General features: G+C 40.3%; 1 protein-coding gene across 1 annotated transcript in view; it reads right to left on the minus strand.

Moving 5' to 3' along the window:
- The window catches only part of LOC308341633 (myomegalin-like), a gene marked incomplete at both ends in the record, with an annotated part of 134,856 nt that extends 110,497 nt beyond the window's left edge, over positions 1-24,359 (minus strand). Inside the window, 3 exon segments of the mRNA XM_080801657.1 lie at positions 22,002-22,177; positions 23,071-23,122; positions 24,188-24,359. Coding sequence (XP_080657783.1) covers positions 22,002-22,177; positions 23,071-23,122; positions 24,188-24,359 — 400 coding nt within the window.
- Between the last annotated feature and the right edge of the window lie 3,086 nt (positions 24,360-27,445).

Raw genomic sequence — 27,445 nt, forward strand, 5'->3', positions numbered from 1 at the left:
GACCTATCCAATTCAACCACCTTACACAGAAACTTTGGAGAAAAGTCAGAAATAAACACCTGCATTTACTAGTAGATCTTAGTCCAAGTGAAAAAGAAAGAGAAAGAAAGAAAGAGGAAGGAAGGAAAGAAGAAAGGAAGGAAGGAAAAAGAAAGAAGTGTATATTGCATTCAAAAGATAAAGCTATGATTACACAATTTTTTTTTATTTTTGGGGCCAACAATTAATGGTGAAAATAGTAGTCAGTCCAGATTGGTGGTTTGAACTCTGCATCACAAGTTGAACATCAAGTATGTGGTTTTGCTGATAGGTGGTTAAAACTAGCAGTTTAAATTAGTGAGAGACAAGTATTTTGTTCAGTAAGTTGACCTTAACTTCTTTAAATGGCATGGCATGGACTTAAAATTATCTAAAAATAATGTTCTCATCTTGTCTTATCCAATTGCCTTTCACTTCTCTCCCACCTGCTCTCCCTTCCTTGCCCACATTCAGGTGAAAAGGGGGACCAGAGTATTAAAATCATTTAAAATGCAATGATTTATTTTTATGCTGGAAAGAGAATGTGTTAAGATAAAAGCTTATCAGTGAATTCTTGAGTTTCAGAATTCAGAAATATTTGCATGATGTCATTAATATCTTTCAAGCCTTGGATTTTCAAACATTTGCAAAAAGATGTAGACTTTCCCCAGAGAAAAAAGTCACTGGTGCATGTACATAATCCCATCCAACACACTCTTACCCATATCCATATACTCACGCACAGGCACTATTATACCCATTTGCATATATATGGACTTGTACACATTAAAAAAAAAACTGTTGTAAATTCATACGTTCTTATAAAGAACCATATATTCCTGATTTCTGTTTAGAGAATCAGAATAAAAATTTCACTTAGCCAGAGGTCAGCAAAATAAGACCTATGGGAAAAATCCAGCCCAGCGACTGATTTTATAAATGGTTTATTGAAATCAGCCTAAATCAGTTACCTTGTGTATTATTTATGGCTGCTTTCATGCTATAATTACAGAGTAGATACAGGACTGTATGACCCAGAAAGCCTTAAGTACTTGCAATCTAGCCATTTAAAGAAAAATCCAAATCTAGAACAAAAATCTTTATGTGTGGGGAAACAGAAAATTCTATTTGTATGAATGCTCCGATGGTATGGTAAACCGAATAAGACTGTTTTCTACCAAAAGATCCTACAATGATGGATAATACGGAAGAAAAATTTAAAATACGGTTTTACCTCTGCACATACCAGGGAACTACAAGTGAGATTTCTACACATTTTCACCTGAGCTGCCCCAAGTGACAGGAGACAGAGCTCCAGCCACTGATCAAGAAGCCATGAGGGAGGCTAATACACACTCAGGGTCAAGGTTCTCTAGGAGGGGGAAGAGAATAAAAAATAAATTGTCACTTTTGGAAAAAACAAACAAACTTCTGGCCTATGCTACCAAGAAGTCAGAGTCTGAACTTACACTGCCAAACCAGAATATTAATATGATCAAATCCACCTGCTCTACAGAGAGCCACCTGCTCTACAATCAAGTTTTCATAGTGCAGCCACTGTGGAAAACAGTAGGAAAGTTCCATACAAAGTTAAAGACAGAACTACCTTATGATCCAGTAATCACAGTGTTGGGTGTTTACTCCCAAAATACAAAAACGCTAATTCAAAGGATACATGCACTCCTATGTTTATTGTAGCATTTACAATAGTCAAGGAACGGAAGCAGCCAGTGTCCACAGATAGATGAGTGGATAAAGAAGGTATATGTGTGTGCGTGTGTGTGTGTGTGTACATATATATATGTATGTATGTATGTGTGTGTGTGTGTGTGTGCATACTTATTACACACAATGGATTAATATTCAGCCATAAAAACAATGAAATCTTGCCATGTGCACAGCATGGATGGAGCTAGAGAATATAATGTTAAGTGAAAGAAACTGGAGAAAGATAAATACCATGTAACTCCCAATGAATAGAATTTATTTTAATTATTTTTAAAATATTTTATTTATTTGTGTGTGTGTGTGAGAGAGAGAGAGAGAGAGAGAGAACATGCGCAAGCAGTGGGGGCAGCAGGTTGAAGGAGAAAAAGACTCCCTGCTGAGCAAGGAGCCTGATGCAGGACTCGATCCCAGGACCGAGGCAACATGAGCTGAGCCGAAGGCAGATCTTAACTGACTGAGCCACCCAGATGTCCCCAGGAAGAATTTTAAAAACAAAATGAACAAGGAAAAAAAAAAAGAGAGAGACAAACCAAGAAACAAACTATACAGAGCCAACTGATAGTTACCAGAGTGGAGGTGGGTGGGGGAGGAGGGGGCAATAGGCGATAGAACTAACGAGTCCACTTATCACTATGAGCACTGAGTGATGTATAGAATTGTTGAACTGCTCACTCTATTGTACACCTGAAACTGACCTAATACTCTGTGCTGACTATGCTGGAATTAAAATAAAAACAACAACAAAAAAATGGGGCGTAAACAATGAATCTTAGAACACTGGAAAAAAAAAAGTAACAGAAAATACTCTACAATGACTTAGCTTACAAACCTAAAAAAGAAAATATATTAAAAAGTTAAACACCAGGGAAACTGGGGAGGAGATGGGTAATATAACCACTAGAATTTATGCAAGTTAAAATACAGTTCTTGTAAGTTAAAAATTCAGCAGAATACTTAGAAAAAAGGGCAAAACTGAAGAGTATCTTTATAACATCTAGAAAGTAAGTGAGTAGCCCTGGATCAACTGACCTCAACACAGCCATAGGGATTCCCCCAGATTCATTTCCCTTTATTCCACATACAGCATTGTATATATATTGATTTTATCTATCTATATATTGCACCGCAGTTATCACTGTATTATTAGTTCGTGGTTCCATCACATCTAATAACTATCATTTCTAAAAGAATACAAAAAATAGGAAAAAAATGGGATAAGAGACACTAAAATAGAATGGAAAATTATAGTATAAATTAAACAAAATGAAATAAGAAATTTTCAAGAGGCAGCATTAAAATAATAATTGTCTAGAGCTTTTGAAAAATATTAATCCTCACACTAAGGAAGCTTAAGTTATTCTCTCCATAAATATATAGAAAGGGAGGTACATGGATCTCTCTCTCCATACACACATGCATGTACACACACACACACAGGTTAAGAACTCCTTATATGAGTACATTATAGTAAAAAAAGGATAAAATTAAAGCAAATAATATTAAAGCAGAGAGAAAGGTAGTTATTCTAAACATGACATGACAAAAATTTGGATCAGTGTCAGGATTCACGTTTACAACACAGACCAGACCCTAGAGAACATTTCCCATGTGCTCAGTGATAACAATTTAGGTGTTCATATGCCACCAAGGTATCATCAAAGACTAAGGAAAAAAAAAAGAGCATATCCAGAGAAAAGAACACACAAGAATGTTTACTCCTAGTAGACTATGGTGGAAAGTATTACATATGGTTTTTGTCAAGACAAAACTAAGCCTAGAATGGAAACAAGAGATTTAAGAAGAAGTGACAGATCAAGTAATACATTTTTTGAAGACATTATTCAATTGAAAATTACTGTGCTATTTCTAAATAGGCAGTAGCTTCAAAATAATAAATTTCATCAAAAAATAGAAAATGAAAATTCCAAAGAGGAATGGATAAATTGGAACAAAGGTAGTTGTTGAAGAGGGATCTGAGCACATGTATCGACATGTATCCATCTTTAGACCCACTTAGAAATGAGGGTCATTAAATGTGCTTGCCACAGCCAAGAAATCTGGGGATGTATGAGTGAGCTGGGGATGGGAAGCACAGTGGGTAACAGAATGAAATCTATTTATGGGAGAATAAGAGATGGTGGGCACTTCTTTACTGATGAAGCAGAGGAGGAAGTGGCAGGCAGGTCATCTGGAAAGGCTCCTGGATCCAGCTCTGGAAAAAGCAAGACAGGCAGAAAGGTTGGAGGGGGTGGGGGAGGAAGTAGGGATCGAGAGTGGTTTCTAGGAAGTCCCTATGTGGAACAAGTGGAATAGGTGACACCCCTCCACTCACACTCTTGGTCCTGTATCCTGTATTTGGCCATTTTAGATTCCACAGAGGACAGAAATCGCCCAGAGGACACACTTTACTCAGGTCAGTGGAGAACTACACAGCTCAACAGAAATTTACCACAATCCCTGAAAGAATGAGCGATCCTATGGTAGATGCTGGTTCCAGAATCTAAATTATCTTCTTATTGCTACATGCATGATGCAAGTCAGCAGCAGAATAAGGAATGATCAAGAAGAACTAATAGCATGAAAGGAATGAAAACAATTAGAATTGCGGCTTCAAGAGAAAATTTAAACATTTCAAATTTGTATTTTCAGAATGACTCAAGAATGTATTGGTTACATAACACCAGCATATTATACAAAATGAACTACAAAAAAGGTAGGATGGGGTGGGGAAGAGAGTTTAAAAGTTGTATATTCATTATGCAAATTAAAAATTTTAAAACATTAAAAAATGCAAAAAAAAAAGAAGGAAATTTTATTCAGAGTTAAGAAGACTAAGAGAGATTGATTTTGAGAGAAAAACAACCTAATGCAGCATTCCAATACTGTCCGTATATGAATGCATGAATTTGAGCTGCGGAGCAGAGGGGGGGAAAAAAAGGAGAAGGAGAAATTCCTGCAGCAGGAAGAGAAGTCATTTAGAAAAGCTGAGGGGAAAAACACCCCACAAATTTCACAATAAAAGGACTGCTCAGTGCCCTTAAGAATGGGTGGAAAATATAACTAAATAAATCTTCTCCTTGACACATAACTTTGAAATGCAGAGCATTAAGTTTCTAGAGAGAAAGTACAGGAGAACTGCATCAGATTTTCATCAGAGTGGAATCTACACATAAAATTGTGGTGTATCTTTAACATTTTGATTGTAAAATATGATTTGAACCTAAGATTCTCTGTCTCCTAAGACCACCAGACAGAAATTTTACCTCCTATGTTGTCTCTGCTCCTGTGTCTTCCACGCTCTGTGTATCTTCCTGCCTGCCTCTTTCCCTATCTTCGTTTCTTTTTAAGGATGTTGTCTGAACATATTAGTAAAAACAATATAAGTGAAAAATAAAATAACGGAAGGCTACACCCACAACAGTGAAGTTCACCTAGAGTTCCAGCAAAACGGAAATGGTAACTTGATATGTGCACTAAGGAGACCTTGAAATACAACATTAAAATAAGAAAGTAAGTTGTGTGACATCTAAAGGAAAAATAGTCTTGAAGAAAAAGAACCGATTAGATACCAAAAGTATGCATGCAATAAATAGTCCACACTAAAGAAAGCTCTCTTTACTTCAGTCAATAAGGACAGCATAAAGGTGAAATAGAAAATCTGGAAAAAGACAAACCTGATTCGAATATAAACTAACTGTAACAAATCACACCTTTGAGACCTTGATGATGAGTAAAGAAGAGAGAAGTCACTTCAAGAACATGTGAGTTCCATTCTTGAGCAGCTCAGAGCTAGGACACTGACCCACGGAGAAACAGTTTTGGCATCGGGATACTGCTGCCTATGCAAGTACCATGGTTCTAAGTCATAGAATTTTAACATTTATTGTTTTTCATCTTGGCTGGAAATGTCAATATTCAGCAGTGTAAATTTTAGTCAACCTAGGCAACATGAAAATAATGGCCAGAAAAGGATTGATGGGAAGGAGAAAGAATTGTAGATGGAGGAATTTTCTTCATCTGAGAGGCAAATCAAGAGGCAGCATGTTAACCAGTTAGGAAAAAAAAAAAAAAAAAAAAAAAAGAAGTTGCAATGTATCTTTTAAATTCCCAGAAGTAAAAAATTTAAAATGATATGAGTGGTGACAGGATGGTGAATTTGATCTGCACTCTTAGCCATCCTAGCTCTAAGTCATGAGAAAATTTCTAAAGATAAATAAAGAACACAGACCATGTTACTCAGTGATAAGGAGGTAACAGTCAGATTGGTGAGAAGTAGCATGGGACTGGGCCAGGACTCCGGCTTTCGATTATGATCCCTCATTTTTTTTGTGCCATGTATATACCCATTGTTGTATATTAAATATGAAAAAACAAATCAATGTACTGTTTAAATGTCCGTTTTTGAAATTTTAATTATGAAATTAATAATGTTAACAGACGCCCCGCTGAGCACAGAGTTCAATGCGGGACTCAATCCCAGGACCCTGAGATCATGACCTGAGCTGAAGGCAGAGGCTTAACCCACTGAGCCACCCAGGCACCCCAAAAGTGAGTTTTCTTATGACACCAGATGGGCTAAATAGAAAGCAAACCATTTTTCAAAGAAATAAACTTTGAAAGAAAGCAAATAAAAGAAAGTAAACAAAAGAAAGAAAGAAAAACTTTTTTGGGGTTTTAAAAAATTTATTTTTTAAAAGTTAACATGTGTGGGGCACCTGGGTGGCTCAGTGGGTTAAAGCCGCTGCCTTCAGCTCAGGTCATGATCCCAGCGTCCTGTCCTGGGATCGAGCCCTGCATTGGGCTCTGCTGCTCAGCGGGGAGCCTGCTTCCTTCCTTCTCTCTCTGCCTGCCTCTCTGCCTACTTGTGATCTGTCTGTCAAAAAAAAAAAAAAAAAAATCTTAAAAGTTAACATGTGCATAAAAGGAAATTGAAAAACACAAGAAGCAAAGAACAAAGTCATCCGTAATTAGAAGCAGTTTACAGTTTGACTTCTAGGTCCCATGTATATATCTACAAAAGTAAGCATTTTAATATAATTAAGATCATAGTTATGTATCATGCTTTTTTATACACCATGAATATTTACCATTTCAAAGTCCTCAAACTGTGAGTATTTTGATAACCAAGAATACACTACACCAACTCCATCTGAAAGAAAAAAATGTAATCCTGCCTTTCTTGGTGACAAAAAATTCAGAAAAGACAAAAATGGCAACAGGCCTCTAGATAAAGATACTGGCAGGGTTACAATTAAAACATTGCATTCTCTTAATATGTAATTAAAACAGACCTAAGTAAGAGTACACAATGTATAACGCTTCTAAAAGAATTCATTATCCAATCTAGACTATTCAAATATTAGCAAGGGCCTTTGTTTCCATTGAAAGAGATGCACACACAATAATTAACAGTTATTACAATAGAAGAACGAACACATCCGCATACATCTCTCCCTCTATACTTCCTTCTGCCTCTCTGCTGCCAACCTACTAAGGCCTGACATTTCTGAGACAGCGTAACAATTGCATGTCCAAGATGCTTCTTTCCTATCAACGATAACAAAAAGAAACTTATAAATATGTTGATTCACTAGCTGTACATTTTATCACACATTGTCACCTCAGGACATCCAAAAAGCTTAGGTGTTACAAAATAATGAAACTTGCCCACAACAAACACAGGTATTTCATAACAAGGCACATACAGACCTGTGGTTATAACCTAAAATGGTCTTCTCTATGTGGAGAGAACCAGGAAAAAGCCCTTCCCTTCACCCCTCCTCTGCTCCCTCCACCATTTTAATGACCAAGTCTAGGACTACATCTGGCTCTAAGAGGTGATTGACAGACACTCCTAGAACAGTCCTTCCTAAAAACTAACAAAAGGGCATTCATAAAGGGAGTATTTACTACCTCTACTTTTAATATACTTTGGGTATTATGACTCGTTTATCCTTTGACATACAGCAATGTTAACTAAAATGCACATACAGAACTTTGAAGACTCATGGGCACGGAACCATTTTCTCCTCGCTTCTTCCCTGCCCCCGTCCCCATCCCCTAGTGAATGCAATGAAAAGTCAGCATACTCTCCAAGACATCAAGTTTAACAACTCCATTCCCAAAGTACAAACATTCCCATAAATTAACAATAAAGAGTGCTGCAACTCTACTTCTAACATGTTCACTTTCAAACATCCAGAAGACTAGATGTTTCAAGTAAGGATTTATTTAAAAATTTGCTCACTACATACATAGTAGCACTGAAAGAATATTCTAGCTTAGAACCCTTCCTCTTCTCATCTCTATCAACCTAGTGGGAAGTATAAGCATCTGTAATGTTTAGAGGGGATTTTAACAATTTCACTTCCTCTAGTTGTTTTCAGAATAGTCTTTCCTATGAATTTAAACACAAAGTATACACAATGCATTTGTTTACTAACTACTTTTGTCATACATTGGCAACCTCTTTAACATCTAGAAAGACTAGATGTTGTAAATTAGGACTCATTTGTCCTTTATATACACTATATACACAGCTCAGTAAAATAAAATGCAGACATACAGGACAATGGTTAATCCCCCCTAACTCTAAACATACTGGTATAAAGCCCTTTGCTCTTTCTTCTCCTTCCTCCCTAAACCAGCACAAATATCATAAGAGTGTGTACTGCTCTGAGAGGTGGTTTGATCCCTTTGATCATTCCATTTTCAAGACAATAATATTTCATATGAATTTTAACAAAAGGATTACTACCTCTACTTTTAACATACTTTGTGCACTTCTAAACATCTAGAAAGGCTAGATGTTTCAAATAAGGACTTAAGTTTGTCCACTGTATACTCAGTAGTGTAATCAACTACACTCATGGAACAATGGTTTATATCCGAAAGTGTCTTCTGCATGGAAATATTCCAGTCTAGAACCCTTCATTTCTCACAACTCCTCTCTACTGCCAACCCAGTGGGTGAGTGCAAACAGGCACATGTCACTTAGATGTGACTACAATGTCATCTCTTCAAGTCCTTTTCAGAAGACAGCCTTTCGATGAATTTTAACACAAAGTGTGCAAAATGTGTTTACTAACTCTACTTTTGTCATACATTGGCTACCTCTTTCATATCTAGAGACGAGATATTATAAAATTAGGACCTACTTGTCTAGTATATATAGAGATTATACAGTCAAGTTAAATGCACATAACATATAGGGCAATGGATAAGCTGAAATTTCCTAGTACACACTAGCCAAGCATCTTTTGCAATTTCTTTCCTCTCACTTCCCTCAAACCAAGGAACAAGTATACTGTTCAGAGAGGTGGTTTAGAAATTCCATTTCCAAAGATCATATTTCCCATCAGTTTTTAAAAGCTACTTATAGGAAACATTACCCTACTTTTAAATACATCAAGCATTCCTAAATAACTAGAAAGACTAGATATTTCATATAGGTACTTGTCCACTACGTACACAACAGCACTGTTAAATAAAATTGCACACACCTAACAATGGGTATAATCGGAGGTACCTTCAAAATACGACCATGATTTTGGACTAAACTATTCTCTCCCTCACTTCCTTCTCTCCACCACTATTCCAGTAGACAAGTACAGGCAAGTGTAATGTTTAAAGGTGGTTGAACAAATTCATAGCCAAACGTCATTTATAGAAGAAAAACTTTCCTTTGAATTTCAATGCAATATGTACAGAATGTGCTAATTTTACTAATTTGTCATACACTGCCAACCTCTTTAAGATCTAGAAAAACTAGATGTTGAAAATTAGGACTCATTTGTCTAGTACATACACTATATACACAGCTAAGTAAACCAAAATGCAGGAACATGAAGGACAATATTCCCTCACTATAAACACACTGGCAGAGGTCTCTGCACTTCCTTCTCCTCCCTCCTGCTATGAACCAGAGCACAAACACGATGTGTACTATTCAAAGAGGTTGTTTGGCCATCCGCTCCCCGCCCCCCAAATTAAACAGCATTCCATATGAATGTTAACAAAAAGATATTTATTAGAATGTCTTTTTACTACCTCTATTTTCTTATTTTTTTATTTTTATTTTTATTTTTTTTTAATTTTTTTATTTTAATAAACATATAATGTATTTTTATCCCCAGGGGTACAGGTCTGTGAATCGTCTGGTTTACACATTTCACAGCACTCATCATAGCCCATACCCTCCCCAATGTCCATTTCCCCACCACCCTCTCCCGTCCCCCTTCCCCCCCGCAACCCTCAGTCTGTTTCTTGAGATTGAGTCTTTTATGGTTTGTCTCCCTCCCAATCCCATCTTTTCATTTTTTCTTTTCCTACCTCCCCCCAAACCCCCCCACCTTGCATCTCCACTTCCTCATATCAAAGAGATCATATGATAGTTATATTTCTCCGATTGACTTATTTCGCTAAGCATGATACCCTCTAGTTCCATCCACGTCGTCGCAAATGGCAAGATTTCATGTCTTTTGATGGCTGCATAGTATTCCATTGTGTATATATACCACATCTTCTTTATCCATTCATCTGTTGACGGACATCTAGGCGCTTTCCACAGTTTGGCTATTGTGGACATTGCTGCTATAAACATTCGGGTGCACGTGCCCCTTCGGAGCACCACGTTTGTATCTTTAGGATATATACCCAGGAGTGCAATTGCTGGGTCATAGGGTAGCTCTATTTTCAGTTTTTTGAGGAACCTCCACACTGTTTTCCAGAGTGGTTGCACCAGCTTGCATTCCCACCAACAGTGTAGGAGGGTTCCCCTCTCCCCGCATCCTCGCCAGCATCTGTCATTTCTTGACTTGTTAATTTTAGCCATTCTGACTGGTGTGAGGTGGTATCTCATTGTGGTTTTGATTTGTATTTCCCTGATGCCGAGTGATGTGGAGCATTTTTTCATGTGTCTGTTGGCCATCTGGATGTCTTCCTTGCAGAAATGTCTGTTCATGTCCTCTGCCCATTTCTTGACTGGATTATTTGTTCTTTGGGTATTGAGTTTGATAAGCTCTTTATAGATTTTGGATACGAGCCCTTTATCTGATATGTCGTTTGCAAATATCTTCTCCCATTCTGTCAGTTGTCTTTTGGTTTTGTTAACTGTTTCCTTTGCTGTGCAAAAGCTTTTGATCTTGATGAAATCCCAATAGTTCATTTTTGCCCTTGCTTCTGTTGCCTTTGGCGATGTTCCTAGGAAGAAGTTGCTGCGGTGGAGGTCAAAGAGGTTGCTGCCTGCATTGTCCTCAAGGATTTTGATAGATTCCTTTCGCACATTGAGGTCCTTCATCCACTTTGAGTCTATTTTCGTGTGTGGTGTAAGGAAATAGTCCAATTTCATTTTTCTGCATGTGGCTGTCCAATTTTCCCAGCACCATTTGTTGAAGAGGCTGTCTTTTTTCCATTGGATATTCTTTCCTGCTTTGTCGAAGATTAGTTGACCATAGAGTTGAGGGTCTATTTCTGGGCTCTCTATTCTGTTCCATTGGTCTATATGTCTGTTTTTGTGCCAGTACCATACTGTCTTGATGATGACAGCTTTGTAATAGAGCTTGAAGTCTGGAATTGTGATACCACCGACTTTGGCTTTCTTTTTCAATATTCCTTTGGCTATTCGAGGTCTTTTCTGGTTCCATATAAATTTTAGGATTATTTGTTCTATTTCTTTAAAAAAATGGATGGGATTTTGATAGGGATTGCATTAAATGTGTAGATTGCTTTAGCAATAAATATTGCTTTTCACAATATTTATTCTTCTAATCCAGGAGCATGGAACATTTTTCCATTTCCTTGTGTCTTCCTCAATTTCTTTCATGAGTACTTTATAGTTTTCTGAGTATAGATTCTTAGCCTCTTTGGTTAGGTTTATTCCTAGGTATCTTATGGTTTTGGGTGCAACTGTAAATGGGATTGACTCCTTAATTTCTCTTTCTTCTGTCTTGTTGTTGGTGTAGAGAAATGCGACTGATTTCTGTGCATTGATTTTATATCCTGACGCTTTACTGAATTCCTGTACAAGTTCTAGCAGTTTTGGAGTGGAGCTTTTTGGGTTTTCCACGTATAGTATCATATCATCTGCAAAGAGTGATAGTTTGACTTCTTCTTTGCCGATTTGGATGCCTTTAATTTCTTTTTGTTGCCTGATTGCTGAGGCTAGGTCTTCTAGTACTATGTTGAATAGCAGTGGTGATAATAGACTTCCCTGCCATGTTCCTGACCTTAGTGGAAAAGCTTTCAGTTTTTCTCCATTAAGAATGATATTTGCAGTGGGTTTTTCATAGATGGCTTTGATGATATTGAGGTATGTGCCCTCTATCCCTACACTTTGAAGAGTTTTGATTGGGAAGGGATGCTGTACTTTGTCAAATGCTTTTTCAGCATCTATTGAGAGTATCATATGGTTCTTGTTCTTTCTTTTATTAATGTATTGTATCACATTGATTGATTTGCAGATGTTGAGCCAACCTTGCAGTCCTGGAATACATCCCACTTGGTCGTGGTGAATAATCTTTTTAATGTACTATTGGATCCTATTGGCTAGTATTTTGGTGAGAATTTTCGCATATGTGTTCATCAAGGATATCGGTCTGTAGTTCTCTTTTTTGATGGGATCCTTGTCTGGTTTTGGGATCAAGGTGATGCTGGCCTCATAAAATGAGTTTGGCAGTTTTCCTTCCATTTCTATTTTTTGGAACAGTTTCAGGAGAATAGGAATTAATTCTTCTTTAAATGTTTGGTAGAATTCCCCTGGGAAGCCATCTGGCCCTGGGCTTTTGTTTGTTTGGAGATTTTTGATGACTGTTTCAATCTCCTTACTGGTTATAGGTCTGTTCAGGTTTTCTATTTCTTCCTGGTTCAGTTGTGGTAGTTTATACGTCTCCAGGAATGCATCCATTTCTTCCAGATTGTCAAATTTGTTGCCATAGAGTTGTTCATAATATGTTCTTATAATTGTTGGTATTTTTTGGTGTTGGTTGTGATCTCTCCTCTTTCATTCATAATTTTATTTATTTGGGTTCTTTCTCTTTTCTTTTTGATAAGTCTGGCCAGGGGTTTATCAATCTTATTAATTCTTTCAAAGAACCAGCTCCTAGTTTCATTGATTTGTTCTATTGCTTTTTAGGTTTCTATTTCATTGATTTCTGCTCTGATCTTTATGATTTCTCTTCTCCTGCTGGGTTTAGGCTTTCTTAGTTGTTCTTTCTCCAGCTCCTTTAGGTGTAGGGTTAGGTTGTGTACTTGAGACCTTTCTTGTTTTTTTTTTTTTTTTTTTTTAAGATTTTATTTATTTATTTGATGGACAGATCACAAGTAGGCATAGAGGCAGGCAGAGAGAGAAGGGAGGAAGCAGGCTCCCTGCTGAGCAGAGAGCCCGATGTGGGGCTCGATCCCAGGATGCTGGGATCATGACCTGAGCCGAAGGCAGAGGCTTTAACCCACTGAGCCACCCAGATGCCCCTGAGACCTTTCTTGTTTCTTCAGAAAGGCTTGTACTGCTATATATTTTCCTCTCAGGACTGCCTTTGCTGTGTCCCACAGATTTTGAACCGTTGTGTTTTCATTCTCATTTGTTTCCATGAATTTTTTCAATTCTTCTTTAATTTCTTGGTTGACCCATTCATTCTTTAGAAAGATGCTGTTTAGTCTCCATGTATTTGGGTTCTTTCCAAATTTCCTCCTGTGATTGAGTTCTAGCTTCAGAGCATTGTGGTCTGAAAATATGCAGGGAATGATCCCAATCTTTTGATACCGGTTGAGACCTGATTTATGACCCAGGATGTGGTCTATTCTGGAGAATGTTCCATGTGTACTAGAGAAGAATGTGTATTCTGTTGCTTTCGGATGAAATGTTCTGAATATATCTGTGATGTCCATCTGGTCCAGTGTGTCATTTAAGGCCTTTATTTACTTATTGATCTTTTGCTTGGATGATCTGTCCATTTCAGTGAGGGTAGTGTTAAAGTCCCCTGCTATTATTGTATTATTGTCAATGTGTTTCTTTGATTTTGTTATTAATTGGTTTATATAGTTGGATGCTCCCATGTTAGGGGCATAGATATTTAAAATTTTTAGATCTTCTTGTTGGACAGACCCTTTGAGTATGATATAGTGTCCTTCCTCATCTCTTATTATAGTCTTTGGCTTAAAGTCTAATTGATCTGATATAAGGATTGCCACCCCAGCTGTCTTCTGATGTCCATTAGTATGGTAAATTGTTTTCCACCCCCTCACTTTAAATCTGGAGGTGTCTTTGGGTCTAAAATGAGTTTCTTGTAGGCAGCATATTGATGGGTTTTGTTTTTTTATCCATTCTGATACCCTGTGTCTTTTGATTGGGGCATTTAGCCCATTAACATTCAGGGTAACTATTGAGAGATATGAATTTGTTGCCATTGTATTGCCTGTAAGGTGACTGTTACTGTATATTGTCTGTTCCTTTCTGATCTACTACTTTTAGGGTCTCTCTTTGCTTCGAGGACCCCTTTTAATATTTCCTGTAGAGCTCATTTGGTGTTTGCAAATTCTTTCAGTTTTTGTTTGTCCTGGAAGCTCTTTATCTCTCCTTCTATTTTCAATGATAGCCTAGCTGGATATAGTATTCTTGGCTGCATGTTTTTCTCGTTTAGTGCTCTGAATATCTCATGCCAGTTCTTTCTGGCCTGCCAGGTCTCTGTGGATAAGTCCACTGCCAATCTAATGTTTTTACCCTTGTATGTTACAGACTTCTTTTCCCGGGCTGCTTTCAGAATTTTCTCTTTGTTGCTAAGACTTGTAAATTTTACTATCAAGTGACGGGGCTGTGGACCTATTTTTATTGATTTTGAGGGGGGTTCTCTGCACCTCCTGGATTTTGATGTTTGTTCCCTTTGCCATATTAGGGAAATTCTCTGCAATAATTCTCTGCAATATAACTTCTGCTCCCCTCTCTCTTTCTTCTTCTGGAATCCCAATTATTCTAATGTTGTGTCATCTTATGGTGTCACTTATCTCAAATTCTCCCCTCGTGGTCCAGTATTTGTTTGTCTCTCTTTTGCTCAGCTTCTTTACTCTCTGTCATTTGGTCTTCTATATCACTAATTCTTCCTTCTGCCTCATTTATCCTAGCAGTAAGAGCCCCCATTTTTTATTACACCTCATTAATAGCTTTTTTTATTTCAACTTGGTTAGATTTTAGTTCTTTTATTTCTCCAGAAAGGGCTTTTATCTCTCTGGAGAGGGTTTCTCTAATATCTTCCATGCATTTTTCGAGCCTGTCTGAACCTTGAGAATCGTCATTCTGAACTCTAGATCTGTCATATTACCAAAGTCCGTATTGATTAGGTCCCTAGCCTTCGGTATTGCCTCTTGTTTTTTTTTTTTTTTTTTTTTGTGGTGAGTTTTTCCGACTTGTCATTTTGTCCAGATAAGAATATATGAAGGAGCAAATAAAATACTAAAAGGGTGGCAAAGACCCCAGGAAAATGCGCTTTAACCCAATCAGAAGAGACTCCAAATCATGGAGGGGAGAAAGGGGATTAAAAAGTAGTTCAGAAAAAAAATTAAAAAAAAAAAGAAAATAAATTTTAAAATTATAAAAAAGAAAAAAATATATATATTAGTCTGGTGACTAGAACAGGGTCACCCACTTAATTTTGAGCGTATTTTGGTCTCTTAGAAGAAACTACCTCCCAAAATCTTAAAGAATGAAAAACATATATAAGGGTAAATACAATGAAGGGATGGAATATGCCTATAAAGATGAAAACAAATTTTTTTTATATTTCTAAAAAAGGAGTTGATAAAGTAAGTTGGTTGGGAGAATAAAGAAAAAGAAAGTGGAGAGATTTTGCTTGGGCTGGAAACTAGAACAAGCCCGGAGCTAGATTTAGGGCATATTTTGATCTATTAGAAGAAGTCGTACCCCAACTTTTTTAGAAGAAAAATATATACAAAAAATAAATACCAAATATATACAAAAAATAAAGTTAGATACAATGAAGGATAATATATGACTATAATAATGAAGGTTCAAAAAAGATTATTATTATTATTTTTTGTGAAACTTATTGTTAAGATAAACTAGTTCAAAAACATTAAAAGAGGAAAAGGTAAACATTTAAAAAAATGTAGAAGAAAAAAATAAAATAAAAAAAATAAATTAACTGCAAGACTAAGGAATCATGGGGAGAAAGCCATGAATTCCATGTTTTGCTTTCTCCTCCTCTGGAATTCTGCTGTTCTCTTTGGTACATGAACTTGGTCCTGGCTGGATTTCTTGTTGATCTTCTGGGGGAGGGGCCTGTTGTAGTGATTCTCAAGTGTCTTTGCCCGAGGCGGAATTGCACACCCTTATCAGGGGCCAGGCTAAGTAATCCGCTCGGGTTCGCTTTCAGGAGCTTTTGTTCCCTGACCGCTTTCCCTTTCCGTAGAGTTCCGGAGGACAGGAATGAAAATGGCGGCCTCCCAATATCTGGCCCGGAGGAGCCGAGAGCTCGGGGCCCTACTCCTCAGTGCACCCTCAGAGAAAAGTGCTCAATCACTCTGTCTCCCTGGTGTCCGGCCATGCTCTGAGCTCACCCAGCCTGCGACCGGTTCAAGGTAACCCCACGCTGAGAGCTCACTCCTCGGCTCTGTCTCTGTAGCCAGCTTCCCCGCTCTAATACCTGCAAGCTCTGTGACACTCAGACACCCGAGATCCTTCTGTGACCCCGTGGGACCTGGGGCCATGCTGATCCCGCGTGGGCTTCACCCCGGTTTAGCCTCTGGAGCGATGTCCCTCAGTGGAGCTGACTTTTAAAAGTCCTGATTTTGTGCTCTGTTGCTCTGCCACTTGCCGGGAGCTGGCCCCTCCCCCCATGGTCTATCTTCCCATCGCTTTGGATTCACTTCTCCGCTGGTCCTACCTTTCAGAAAGTGGTCGATTTTCTGGTTCTGGAATTGTTGCTGTTCTGATCTTCAGTCTCCTGTTGGATTTTTAGGTGTTCACAATGGATTGATAAGCTATCTAGCTGATCTCCTGCTACCTGATGCAGTCTCAGCCTGCTACTTCTTCCCCATCTTGACTCCTCCCCCGGCTCTATGTAATTTAATATTGAATCCAAGAGCAGAGATCAAACCAGTGTGAGTCTACAAGGCTTTTTGGCATAGATGCATCTTTCAGCCTGTTTGGGTTGTTGGATACAGAGAAGACAGGCTTCCTGGGACCCCCTCTCCCCAGGAACATTGTTCCCCTCACAATGGGAGTACTTACCATCTACATGCAGATTCAAGAAGGTTTCTTGCTTTTCACATGTGGATGAGGCACTTGTATAAGGAAGGCCTCCAGGTGTCTGACAGGTCCTGGCCAACTGAAGAAGTCAAATAACATTCATCCAGTGACTTCTGTGGGACTTCATTCTCTTCTGCCACTAGCAGCTCCCTGTGGAGCCTTCTGTCACTAGGAGGACTGGAGATGCAACAAGAAGGGCTGAGTCAATGTGGAGTCCCAGCTGATTTTGACAGCAGGAGGAGGGACTGGTCACAGGAAACAAACGGGAAGTCCCCATCCAGGGAGATGAGCCATTTTGCCTCCATCTGGGGCCAGAGTGTGGATGTGCTGGGGATAGTTCAGGGATCCATGGAGGGAAAGAGAGCAGGAAGTGGTCAGAGCATGGCCAAAATGGGAGTTTAAAGGGAAGCAGTCTCAACTTCCCCAGTGCATGACAGTCAGAACACACAGCACACTCAGAAAACAGTCCAACCAGCACCAACTCTTGCATACGTTTTGGTGAAATTTAGAGAAGACCCCAAGACAACCCTCGACTATGGCAACATTGTGGATTCCCAGAAAGCTTGTGTGTCCAAGGCCTACGTGTCTAAAGACTGAGACATAAATTTTTTTTCTAAACACTTTTCTTGCCATGAATTCTTGCCAACATCGTAATGCAAACCCAGCAGAGACAGATGGCATCTTAGGCTGGATCCGAATCAAAGAGAGAACGTGATAATGCCAGAAATCCTGTGATTGCTTGGTCTACCAGCATCAGTCTGAAACTGTCCTTTTGGATGGGGTTTTGCCTGGTTTGGGGATCAGAGTAATGCTGGCGTCATCAAAAGAGTCTGAAGATTTTCCTTTTGTTTCTATTCTTTGAAACAGCTTCAGGAGAAGAGGTATTATTTCTTCTTTGAATGTTCAGTAGAATTCCCCAGGGAATCCGTCAGGTCCTGGGCTCTTGTTTTTTGGGAGGTTTTTGATCACTGCTTCAGATTCGTTACTAGACATTGGTCTATTCAGGTTTTCAGTTTTTTCCTGTTTCAGTCTGGGAAGTTTAGAGGTTTCCAGGATTGCATTAATTTCTTCAAGGTTGCTGAAATTATTGGCATAGAACTGTTAATAATTTCTGATGATTGTTTCTATTTCCTTTGTGTTAGTTGTGATCTCTCCCCTTTCATTCATAATTTTATTAATTTGGGTCCTTTCTTTTTTCTTTTGAATTAGTATGGGCAGTGGTTTATTGATCTTATTGATTCTTTCGAAGAACCAGCTTCTAGTTTCATTGATGTGTTCTACTGTATCTCTAGATAACTCACTGATCTCTGCTCTAATCTTGATTATTTCCCTTCTCATGCATAGGGTTGACTTAATTTGTTGTTGAATTTCCAGTTCTTAAGATGTAAAGAGAGCTGGTGTATTCGGGATTTTTCAGTTTTTTTGAGTGAGGCTTGGATGGCTGTGTATTTCCCCCAAGGGACTGCAGGGTCCAAGTTTGGGAGGGATTAGGAAAGGGGCCTGTATAAGTGGCACAGTGAAACAGAGAACATTACTAATGGACCATTTTGTGGGTGTCTGAATGGGTGAAATAGATACATTTAGCACTTTCTAGATTTGCCTAGATCTCAGATGTCACCATTAAATAAAAGCCCATGATTCTTCAGCGTTACCTGGGGTAAATCCGGTCTTGGTCTTCTTCCTCCAAAAGATCATTATGACTTCCTACAAACTGAGACCAATTCCTACATATATTTTATTCCTACAAATAAAGAGAGGGCCAATCACATTCAACAGAGCACCATTTATGCATTAAAATTAAATATCCACTACAACTAGCACTGGGGCATAATTATCCTTAGCGGGGCAGAGGATAGTGTGAGAGAAATCCTCCAGGAGGCCTCAGGGAATGTCTTGGGAATGTGTCATGGTTTGCTTTCTTTAGCCACTGGGCATGAGCTCCCTGATGTGGTCAGGCCAGATAGAAAGAGTCTTGTGTACAGAGTGAAATGTGTGTTTTACCATAGATTCTGGGGAACATCTTACCTGAATTTTAAAAACTTACTGCAACCTTCTCACCTTCCCTTATCTCATGAGATACTCTAGGTGTGATGGTTTAAAGGCATTTCAACACAGAGACCAGACTGATGGATAGAATCTGCAAATCCTCAAATCAAGAGGAATCTTTTGTGTACAATCCTTTGTGCTACACAGACATAGGAGACATGCATGGGGAGGGGCAATGCCCAGGCTCAACTTTGCTTCAGGGAAACATCTAAGCCAGCTGATGGCAGAGAAGTTGATGTCCTGATACTCCAATGATGACTCACTGAAGGTAGCCAACATAGAGGACACAGACTGTGGGGATCAGAGCAGTCAAACCAGGGAAACAACCAGTTCAAAGATATAGGTAAGGCTGACGACATCTTTGGACAGGCATAAAAGTGCAAGGACTTTGTTTGGGTATGAAAACAAGAGCAGTGCAGATGAGGAGAAACATTTAATGGAAATCAGGAACAAAGACAGACACCTTGGCCTGTATAGGACAAGTGAGTGTGAGTTGTCACATCTGCCTTGAATCCAGTGTCCTAACTTCTGTCAGAAGCCATAAGTAGGGCCTGAGATGAGGAAAAAAGGGCAGGTCCTTGACTCACCTGATGTCTGTGCTGAAAAGTCTATCCTAGAGCCTGACTGACATCCCTATGTCTACTGAACTTCTACACAGGGATGAGACATCTCATTGTAACCAGAGTTTGGGATACCAAACATAGGGGGTCAACTTGGGATTCCAGTTGGAGCTTTGTCACCTTGACAATGGAGGACTTGCTAGTTAATTCCAGAGCAGAACAGATGTCCAGATCTTTAAATGAGTTGCTGTCAGCCCTCCTATAAGTTGCATGCTGGTTAGACCATTCAGGAGGGGGTGAATCCGTCAAATAGCATTCATCCAGTGAATCCCCTTGGGCATCCTGCTCTTCCACTTCTGGCAGCCTCATACTGAGCCTAGGAGGGTGGGGAGATCTGAACATTAAAACAAGAAAAGGAGACACCCCAGCATCCTACTGGTTTTGATGGGAAGCTGAGATGCAGAGTCATAACAAAGGAGCACAGCCATTATTGATGCAAAAACTATCCTCCTGTTTCATGAGCAGTGTGTGGCTGCTGTGGAGACAGTAGAGATATGTAGAGAACAGAAGGATCTCAGGGCAGTGGCCAGATAACAGAGTTTCTGAGCAACAAACTGAATGATTGTAGAATGGAAGTCATGGCTCACAGCAACTGTGGAGAATCCTAAAGATGGTTTCGACACTTTTGCATAAATGCTGTTGCTGTTATGTTCGGTGATCAAGTGAACATGACTTTAAAAGACATCCTCATCCTGAAGAGGTTGAGGATGTTCAGTGACACTGAACTCTGTCACTGACTCTGTCACTGACTCTGTGACAACTGTTCAGTGACTCTTTCTCTAACTACTGTGATAAGACGTGAATTTTTTTCTAGGTATTCTTTTGCTAGAATATATCCTCAATGTGGTAACACCAAAGAGGGAGAGACAGCTATGCCTGTCACTGTGGATTTACCAAAAGAAGACAACAGGGGAATGCAGAGAATCCCACTGACTAATCAATTCACCAAGTTCAACTGAAAGGTTAGTGAGAGGGAGGGGTCCGTTAATGGAATTTAGCCATGTAACACAGTGAGGATGCATATCATGGTTAAAAGAGATACTTTCTGGTTGGAGAATGGATGAAATAGATACATTCGTCAGTTTCTATTTTTTCATTGAAATGCAGTCCTTAAATTTAACCACTGAAATAGCAATCCATAATTCTTTCTTTTTATTATTTACATATAATATGTTATTTGTTTCAGTGGTATAGGTCTGTGAATCATCGGTCTTATACAATTCACAGCACTCAACCATAGCACATACCCTTCCCAATGTCCATCACCCAGCCACCCCATCCCTCCCCCACCCCCAGCAGCCCTCAGTTTGTTTCTTCAGATTAAGAGTCTCTTATGACAACCCATGAGTCTTTGGAGTTACCTGGGACATATCAGGTCTTGGTCTTCTTTCTCCTCACAATGGAACTGATTTTCTGTAAATAGATATAGACCGTGCCAGTCATTAAGCAGGTCCCTCTCAGTACAAAAGAATCCAGTGTCTAATGCTGCCCAGGCACTCAGATATGCTCAATGTGAGAACATGTTCAGTGAGAAGATTACATGAGGATGCCTCGTGTATTGCCTTGTGATAACTGCCTTGATTTCCCAGCCTTAGCCATTGGGTAGGAGATTATCATCAGAGTTTCCCCTGTCTGAAGTCTGTGTAAACACTTTAACTTCTCTTTTTTCACAGATTCTAGAGAGCCAGCCTTCCTGTATTCTAAAAGGATTACTGCAGTATTCAGTCTTCTCTCCTCAGATAGCTGGGTTGCTGAAAGCTTAGTGGAATTTATATACTGAGACTGAACAGATGGAATGCAACTACAAACCCTCAACTTAAAGTGAGTCTTTGGTGCTACACAGATCCATAGCCCAATTCATGTGGGGGGAAGGAAATGCCAAGGCACAGCTGTGCTTCTGGAAACACACAAAGAGGCTATCAGTGGAGGCACTGATGGTGGGTTTTCAGACAACTGTTTAGGAAGACAAGCCAACCTAAAGGAGATAGAGAATGGGGCTAAGAAGACCAAAACCAGTTAACTCTGGACAAGAATGCCACTTGAATTTGGCAGGCATAGGTTCATAAAGGACCTGGCTCACAGATGAAATATACAGCTTATTAAATGTGAGAAAAGAAATTTCATCCAAATTAGGTCTGACAGACATCTTCTCTGGTCATATTGCTGAGGTGAGTTGAGTTTGTGGTGCCTGACATGGGTCCAGTGACCTGACAGAGAAGCCAGGGTGACAGGTGATGCCCTGGGAGTAGGAAGAGAGGAAAGTTCCCTGACCCACCTGATGTCTGGGCTTAAAACTCAATCTTAGAGCCCAGTTCAGATCAATATGTCTCTACAGATCTTGCCCACAGGGATGAACTTTCTGGGCACAGCAGAGGTCTGGGGTATAAAGAACAGGAGATCTGTGTGGATGTCCACTGGAAGTTTTATCACCTTGACAATGGAGTACTCACTGGCCCCTTCCAGAGAGGAACAGACTTCTGGGTTCTCAGGTAAGAAGATGGCGGCACTCCTGTAAGGCCAGTAGGAGTCAGCAGGTCAGGAAGCACTGAGTATGTCAAGTAGCATTCATCCGGAGAGTCCCATGAGGTGTCCTTCTCTACCACCTCTAGCAGCTGTCTGCTGAGCCTGCAGGGTGGGGACAACTGAACATTAACCTCAGAGGGATCTGAATCCTATGTCCTGTCTGGCTTTGATGGAAGGCAGAAGGGAGTGGTCCAGAAAGCAAAGAGGTTGACCTAGGAAAGAGAAGAACAACTCTTCTTGTGTTTGTGGGACAAGGTGTGTTTGTCACAGGGGTGTGAGATAGAAAGGACAATAAGTGCTCAGTACACAAGCCGAATAGCAAGCTTGTGAAGGAAGAGACTGAATTCTGTCTGTGCTGTCCAGCCATGACTAGCTACAGTGTCCCAGAATGGTGGCTTTCCCCCTTCATTCAAATGGCATTGAATTCTGCATGTAGGGGCCAAGCACTGGCAGCTTTGGGAGCAGGTGACTGTACCAGGTATTTCATGCAATGAAGGTCCCTTTCTCTAAATATTGTGGCATGATAGAATATGTTTGTCTCCTTGCCATGATATTTTCATTCTATGAACACTGTCAATTGGTAAGTCCAACAGGCGGAAAGTAGACATGCATGTCTCTGTAAAGTAGACCGGGGACAATGAGCATGCACAGCGATCCCTGTGACGTATTAGTTCAGCTGGGTCAGCTGACTGTGGGTTACTCATTTAGAGAAGTACTTCAGAAATGGGGAGCAATCCAAGTACCACAATGAAGACAGAAAATGTGGTGAAAACGTATCATTTGTCATTGACCAAATGGGTAATAGAGCTCTCTTCAGCACTTTCTGCTTTTCCCTGGTTGCCACTTTGGAATTCACAGCCCCTAAGTATTCAGAATTACCTGGGGGCAAATGACTCCTGTCCTTTCAGCCCCTCCTGATCCATTTGCTTTTCTGCAAATAAATAAAGACAAAGTCACAGCAAGCAGATTCCCCTTCACAAATGCTCACTCCTGTGTCCCATGTACCACAGGACAGAAATCTAAGCAGAGTAATTACAGGCAACTGTGAGACAAATCATCCTGGAGAGCTTAGATAGGTTCTTGTAAGCAATCACTGGGATTGCTCTCTTGAGCCATTAAACAAATGTTGCTGATATGTCAGGCCATCATCACAGCATCCTGCCTTGAGACTATGCAAAGAACAAATGATTCTTTTCCCCAAGATTGGGGGAACTACCCAGCTACTTCCTAGAGTGTTGCTGCACTATTCAGGCTTTTTCCATCTGAAATGCTGTTGGTTAATTGTTTAGAGGAATCAGCCATTGGGATTAAACCAAAGAATGGAATCGACACACCATCAAATCAGAATAATCTTCAAAGCCACAAAGAAACAGGGGCTGTGAAACTTCCTGCCTTGCTCCAGAAAAAATACACTGCACGATAGCATGGATCCAGTTCTGATTCTCTGCTGACTTGAGAGAAGACAAATGGAGACACAGACTAAGTGAGGAGAGTGAACCAGGGTCGTGACATCTCCAAATATATAGAAAAGACTGCCAGTTACCTTGGCAGGCATTGAAATTCAGGGATATGGCTTAAGAATGGAAATTAGATACTTGCAAGAGACACAAGAGATGAATTCAAAATTAGGAGGTCTGGAAGTGACTTCCTGTGCCTGGTCTAGAGAGGTACATGATTCTGGCAGGGCTGCCTTGAGAGCAGTGATGGGCAGTGGCCCAGACATAAAAGTGCTGTGGCTTAGACAGGAGTTGAGCAAAGCTCACTGACTCATGGAATGTCTTATTTTGAACTCAATCCTAGAGCCTGAATCAAAAGAGTTTGTAAGTATATGATTGACTTATGGGGGTCAAGTCCTTCAATCTACATAGCATGTGAGGAACAAGATATATGGATATTACTTGGGGACCATGTGCAGTTTCTGCCCCTTTGGAATGGGAACATTCAGAGGCTATATCCAGAGCAGAACTGAATTCTTATGCATCAAATGGGAATTTGCCATCAGTGTAACACTCGTTGCTTTCATATTCTTCTTCTAAAATTGAAGGAGTCAAAACACATACATCCACTGTGTCCTGTAGTTCTTCCTTCTTTTCACCTTCATGATGCTCCATGCTGTGGCGGGTAAGATAGGAATGATAAAAGTTCAAATCAGGAGCATCAGACACCATTGCTTCCTAGCTGTTTTTGATTGGAATTAATAGGTTATGCTTAGAGAAAGCAACTTGGCTGTCCCCTTGAAGGAAAAAAACTGTCCTCCAATATGAGGAACAGTGTATGGCATCCTATACAAGGATCGGTGAGAGACAGAACTCTAGATGCTCTGTGCACTAGCCTCATAATCAAGTGATGGAGGAGGAGACTAAACTCTCTGTCATAGTCATGACTCCCAGCACACAGAGGGAATCCAAACCCGTGGCTTCAACTCGTCTACATACATTGTATTGACTTTTATCTGCAGTGCCCAAATGACTATAGTTTCTGAGGCCTTACTCTCAGGCATGCTGACTCCAATGAATATATCTCAGTATTTTGACATGGTATGCATTTATTCTTCAATCTCCTCCCTTGTTATTAAAAATCCACCCAGATGATGCTGTCAAACAGGCACAAAGTTGATATGCTTCTCACCTGTGTTTTCACCACTGAGGAGAGAACAGCTGATTACAGGAATCCCTGGGTTGGGTCAGTTCCTGTGTGTCCACTCTCCGTAGGTTACTCAGCATGTGAGGGAGTAAGAAATTGAGGCCTCCACAACTACCACATGGAAATAGATGTTCTGCTGCATGGAAAGGGGATGTTCTGCTATTAGCCGTTTGGATGAAATAGTTCTAGGCAACACTTTCTCTTTATCCCTAGATCCGAGGTCTCCAGGGGTCACCAGGAAAATTCATAGTCCACAGTCTTCAACTACCTGGAGCACATTGGTTGTTATTCATTTTCTTCCCCAAGATCATCTTGACTTTCTGCAAGGAAGTTCAGAGACAGCAGGTCACACTAAGGAAATCACACTTCCCATGTTACCAACACAACGACCACACACACTGCAAGGACATTAAGATTCTCAGTGTAAAACCATACTGTTCTGGCAGGGATATTCCAGGATGCCCAAGGGTAAGCCTTCGGAGAATTAGACAGGACTGTGCCCTGACCTGCTGGGGAAATTCTCTTCCTTGTCCCCTACAAATTATCCCAATATCCTCCTCTAATGTGAGTCTGTGAGAAGAGGTTATAATATATTTCCCCCCCCGAGAAGAACCCAGGCACCTGCTAGAAGTGTTGCTGCAAAAGGGGATAATTCCACGAGATATCATGGTCTTGTAGCTTCTCAGGAATTTATACTTGAGACTAGACTAATGAAGCAATTGTAGAAACCCTCAAATGAAAAAGAATCTTTGGTCTTCTTCTGAAACAAGCCATTTGTGGTTTGAGTGATGCCAGAGCCCCACCTTGCTTCACAGAAGCAAACACACAAGGTAATGACACAGTTGTTTTCAGGTGACTGCTTAGCTAAGTTGAGCCAGCATAGAGAAGAGAGCAACTTGGAGTGAGAGCAGTGAAATGAGGGAAAGCCCCTTATGTCAGCCAACAATGTTGGACAGGCCTAGAACCTCGAGAGAGATTGATCGTAAAGAGAAAGTATCAGTGCAAAATGCAAAAGACATTTGATCCAAGTAGGGTATCTGACAACACCTTTGTGGATGTCCTACTGAGGTGGATAGAGTTTGTCACCCCTGACACAGGTGCAATGGCTTGACACTCGGGTCATGGAGGCCAAGGCATGACCCCTACCTAGGATGGTTGAAGGCTCCCTGACCCACCTGAGCTCTGTGTTTCCAAATCCCTTATGTCCTGATTGAAAGCAATGTGTGTCTATAGGGCCTGTGTATAGAGATGACCTTCTACAGTGTAGACAAAGTGTGTGGATCAAATAATATGGACACTACCTGAGGGAGCACATGGAGTTTCATCCCCTTTGGAATGGGAGCATTCACAGGCTAAATCTGGAGCAGAGCCTAATTTCTGTTCATTTAATGGGAACTCGCCATCATTGTAAGACTGGTCACTGTCACACCCTTCTTGCAGAGTTGAAGGAGTCGGAACACATTCATCCTCTGTGTCCTGTGGGACTTCCTTCTTTTCAACTTCCTGCAGCTCCCTGCCATGCCGTGTGACACAGGAATGACAGAAGACCACACCAGGAGGATCAGACAGTGTGGCTTCCTAGCTGGTGTTGATGGGAGTTAATAGGGTGTGTCAGTAGAAGCAAAGGGCCGTTGCTTGGAGAGGGAAAAAGGTATCCATCCTACAAGAGAGAGTGTGGCTGCCTTGGGGTGGGAGAGTAGCAGCAGCAGATACTCAGAGCACCAGCCACAGAAGGACCTACAAGGCATGAGACTCAACCATCCCAGTATGGTACAGTCACCACATGAAGCGCAGATGGAGACCAGCCCAGGGGCAACCACCATGTGCCTATGTCTTGCAGTTACAGCTCTGGACTCCTTACAGCCTGAAGAAATGTGTGCCTTCTCAGCACCTTTATATTAGTGTCACATGACTCCCCATGTTTTTGGTTTTGGGTTAATTACTTCTCTTGGTGTTTAATTTTGGTAGTTGTCTCTTTAGCAATTCCTTTGCTGCTCACCTCCCTACCAAGGACCTTAGAGACTGTGGAAAATAAATATGCATGTCCTTCCATCGTCCATTTACAGGGAAGAATGGCTATTTTGTAGGTATGGTGAATCCTAAGGCTGTTAATTCATCTTGGTCTTCCAAGCCTCATAGAGACAACAGACAACCAGACTCAGAGGGCATCCTGCGTTGACCATCTGCGGTCTTGCTTATCCTTGCATCTGGCACCTGGGCCTCTCTTGACCTCACTTACTTCTCTTTCTACATCCTTGTACATTTTTACCCACACATTACCAGTTCCTGAATATGCATTGTCACCTGGGGGTCATTGTTTTTTATTCTTCTTCATCCTCCTGATTGTCCTAATGATCTAAAAAGAAATCCAGAATTGTCCCTTCAGCTATTTCCCACATCATCACTATAAGCTCAGCAGCTTCTATGGCCCTAGAGACATAAGTGTCTTTGCATGACTAGATGTTCTCCTGAGTTTAGGCCAGTGTCTTTAAGAATTGCTGTGACCTGGGTTTCTGATACATCAGGCAGTGTGTCTGTGATTCTGAGGCTCAGCATCACTGAACCTGGGCAATTGTTTCTACTGTCTCTTGTTGTCCATATCAAGGGATTG

The sequence above is a fragment of the Martes martes genome (assembly GCF_963455335.1).
Source record: "Martes martes genome assembly, chromosome: 4".
Classification (NCBI taxonomy): domain Eukaryota; kingdom Metazoa; phylum Chordata; class Mammalia; order Carnivora; family Mustelidae; genus Martes; species Martes martes.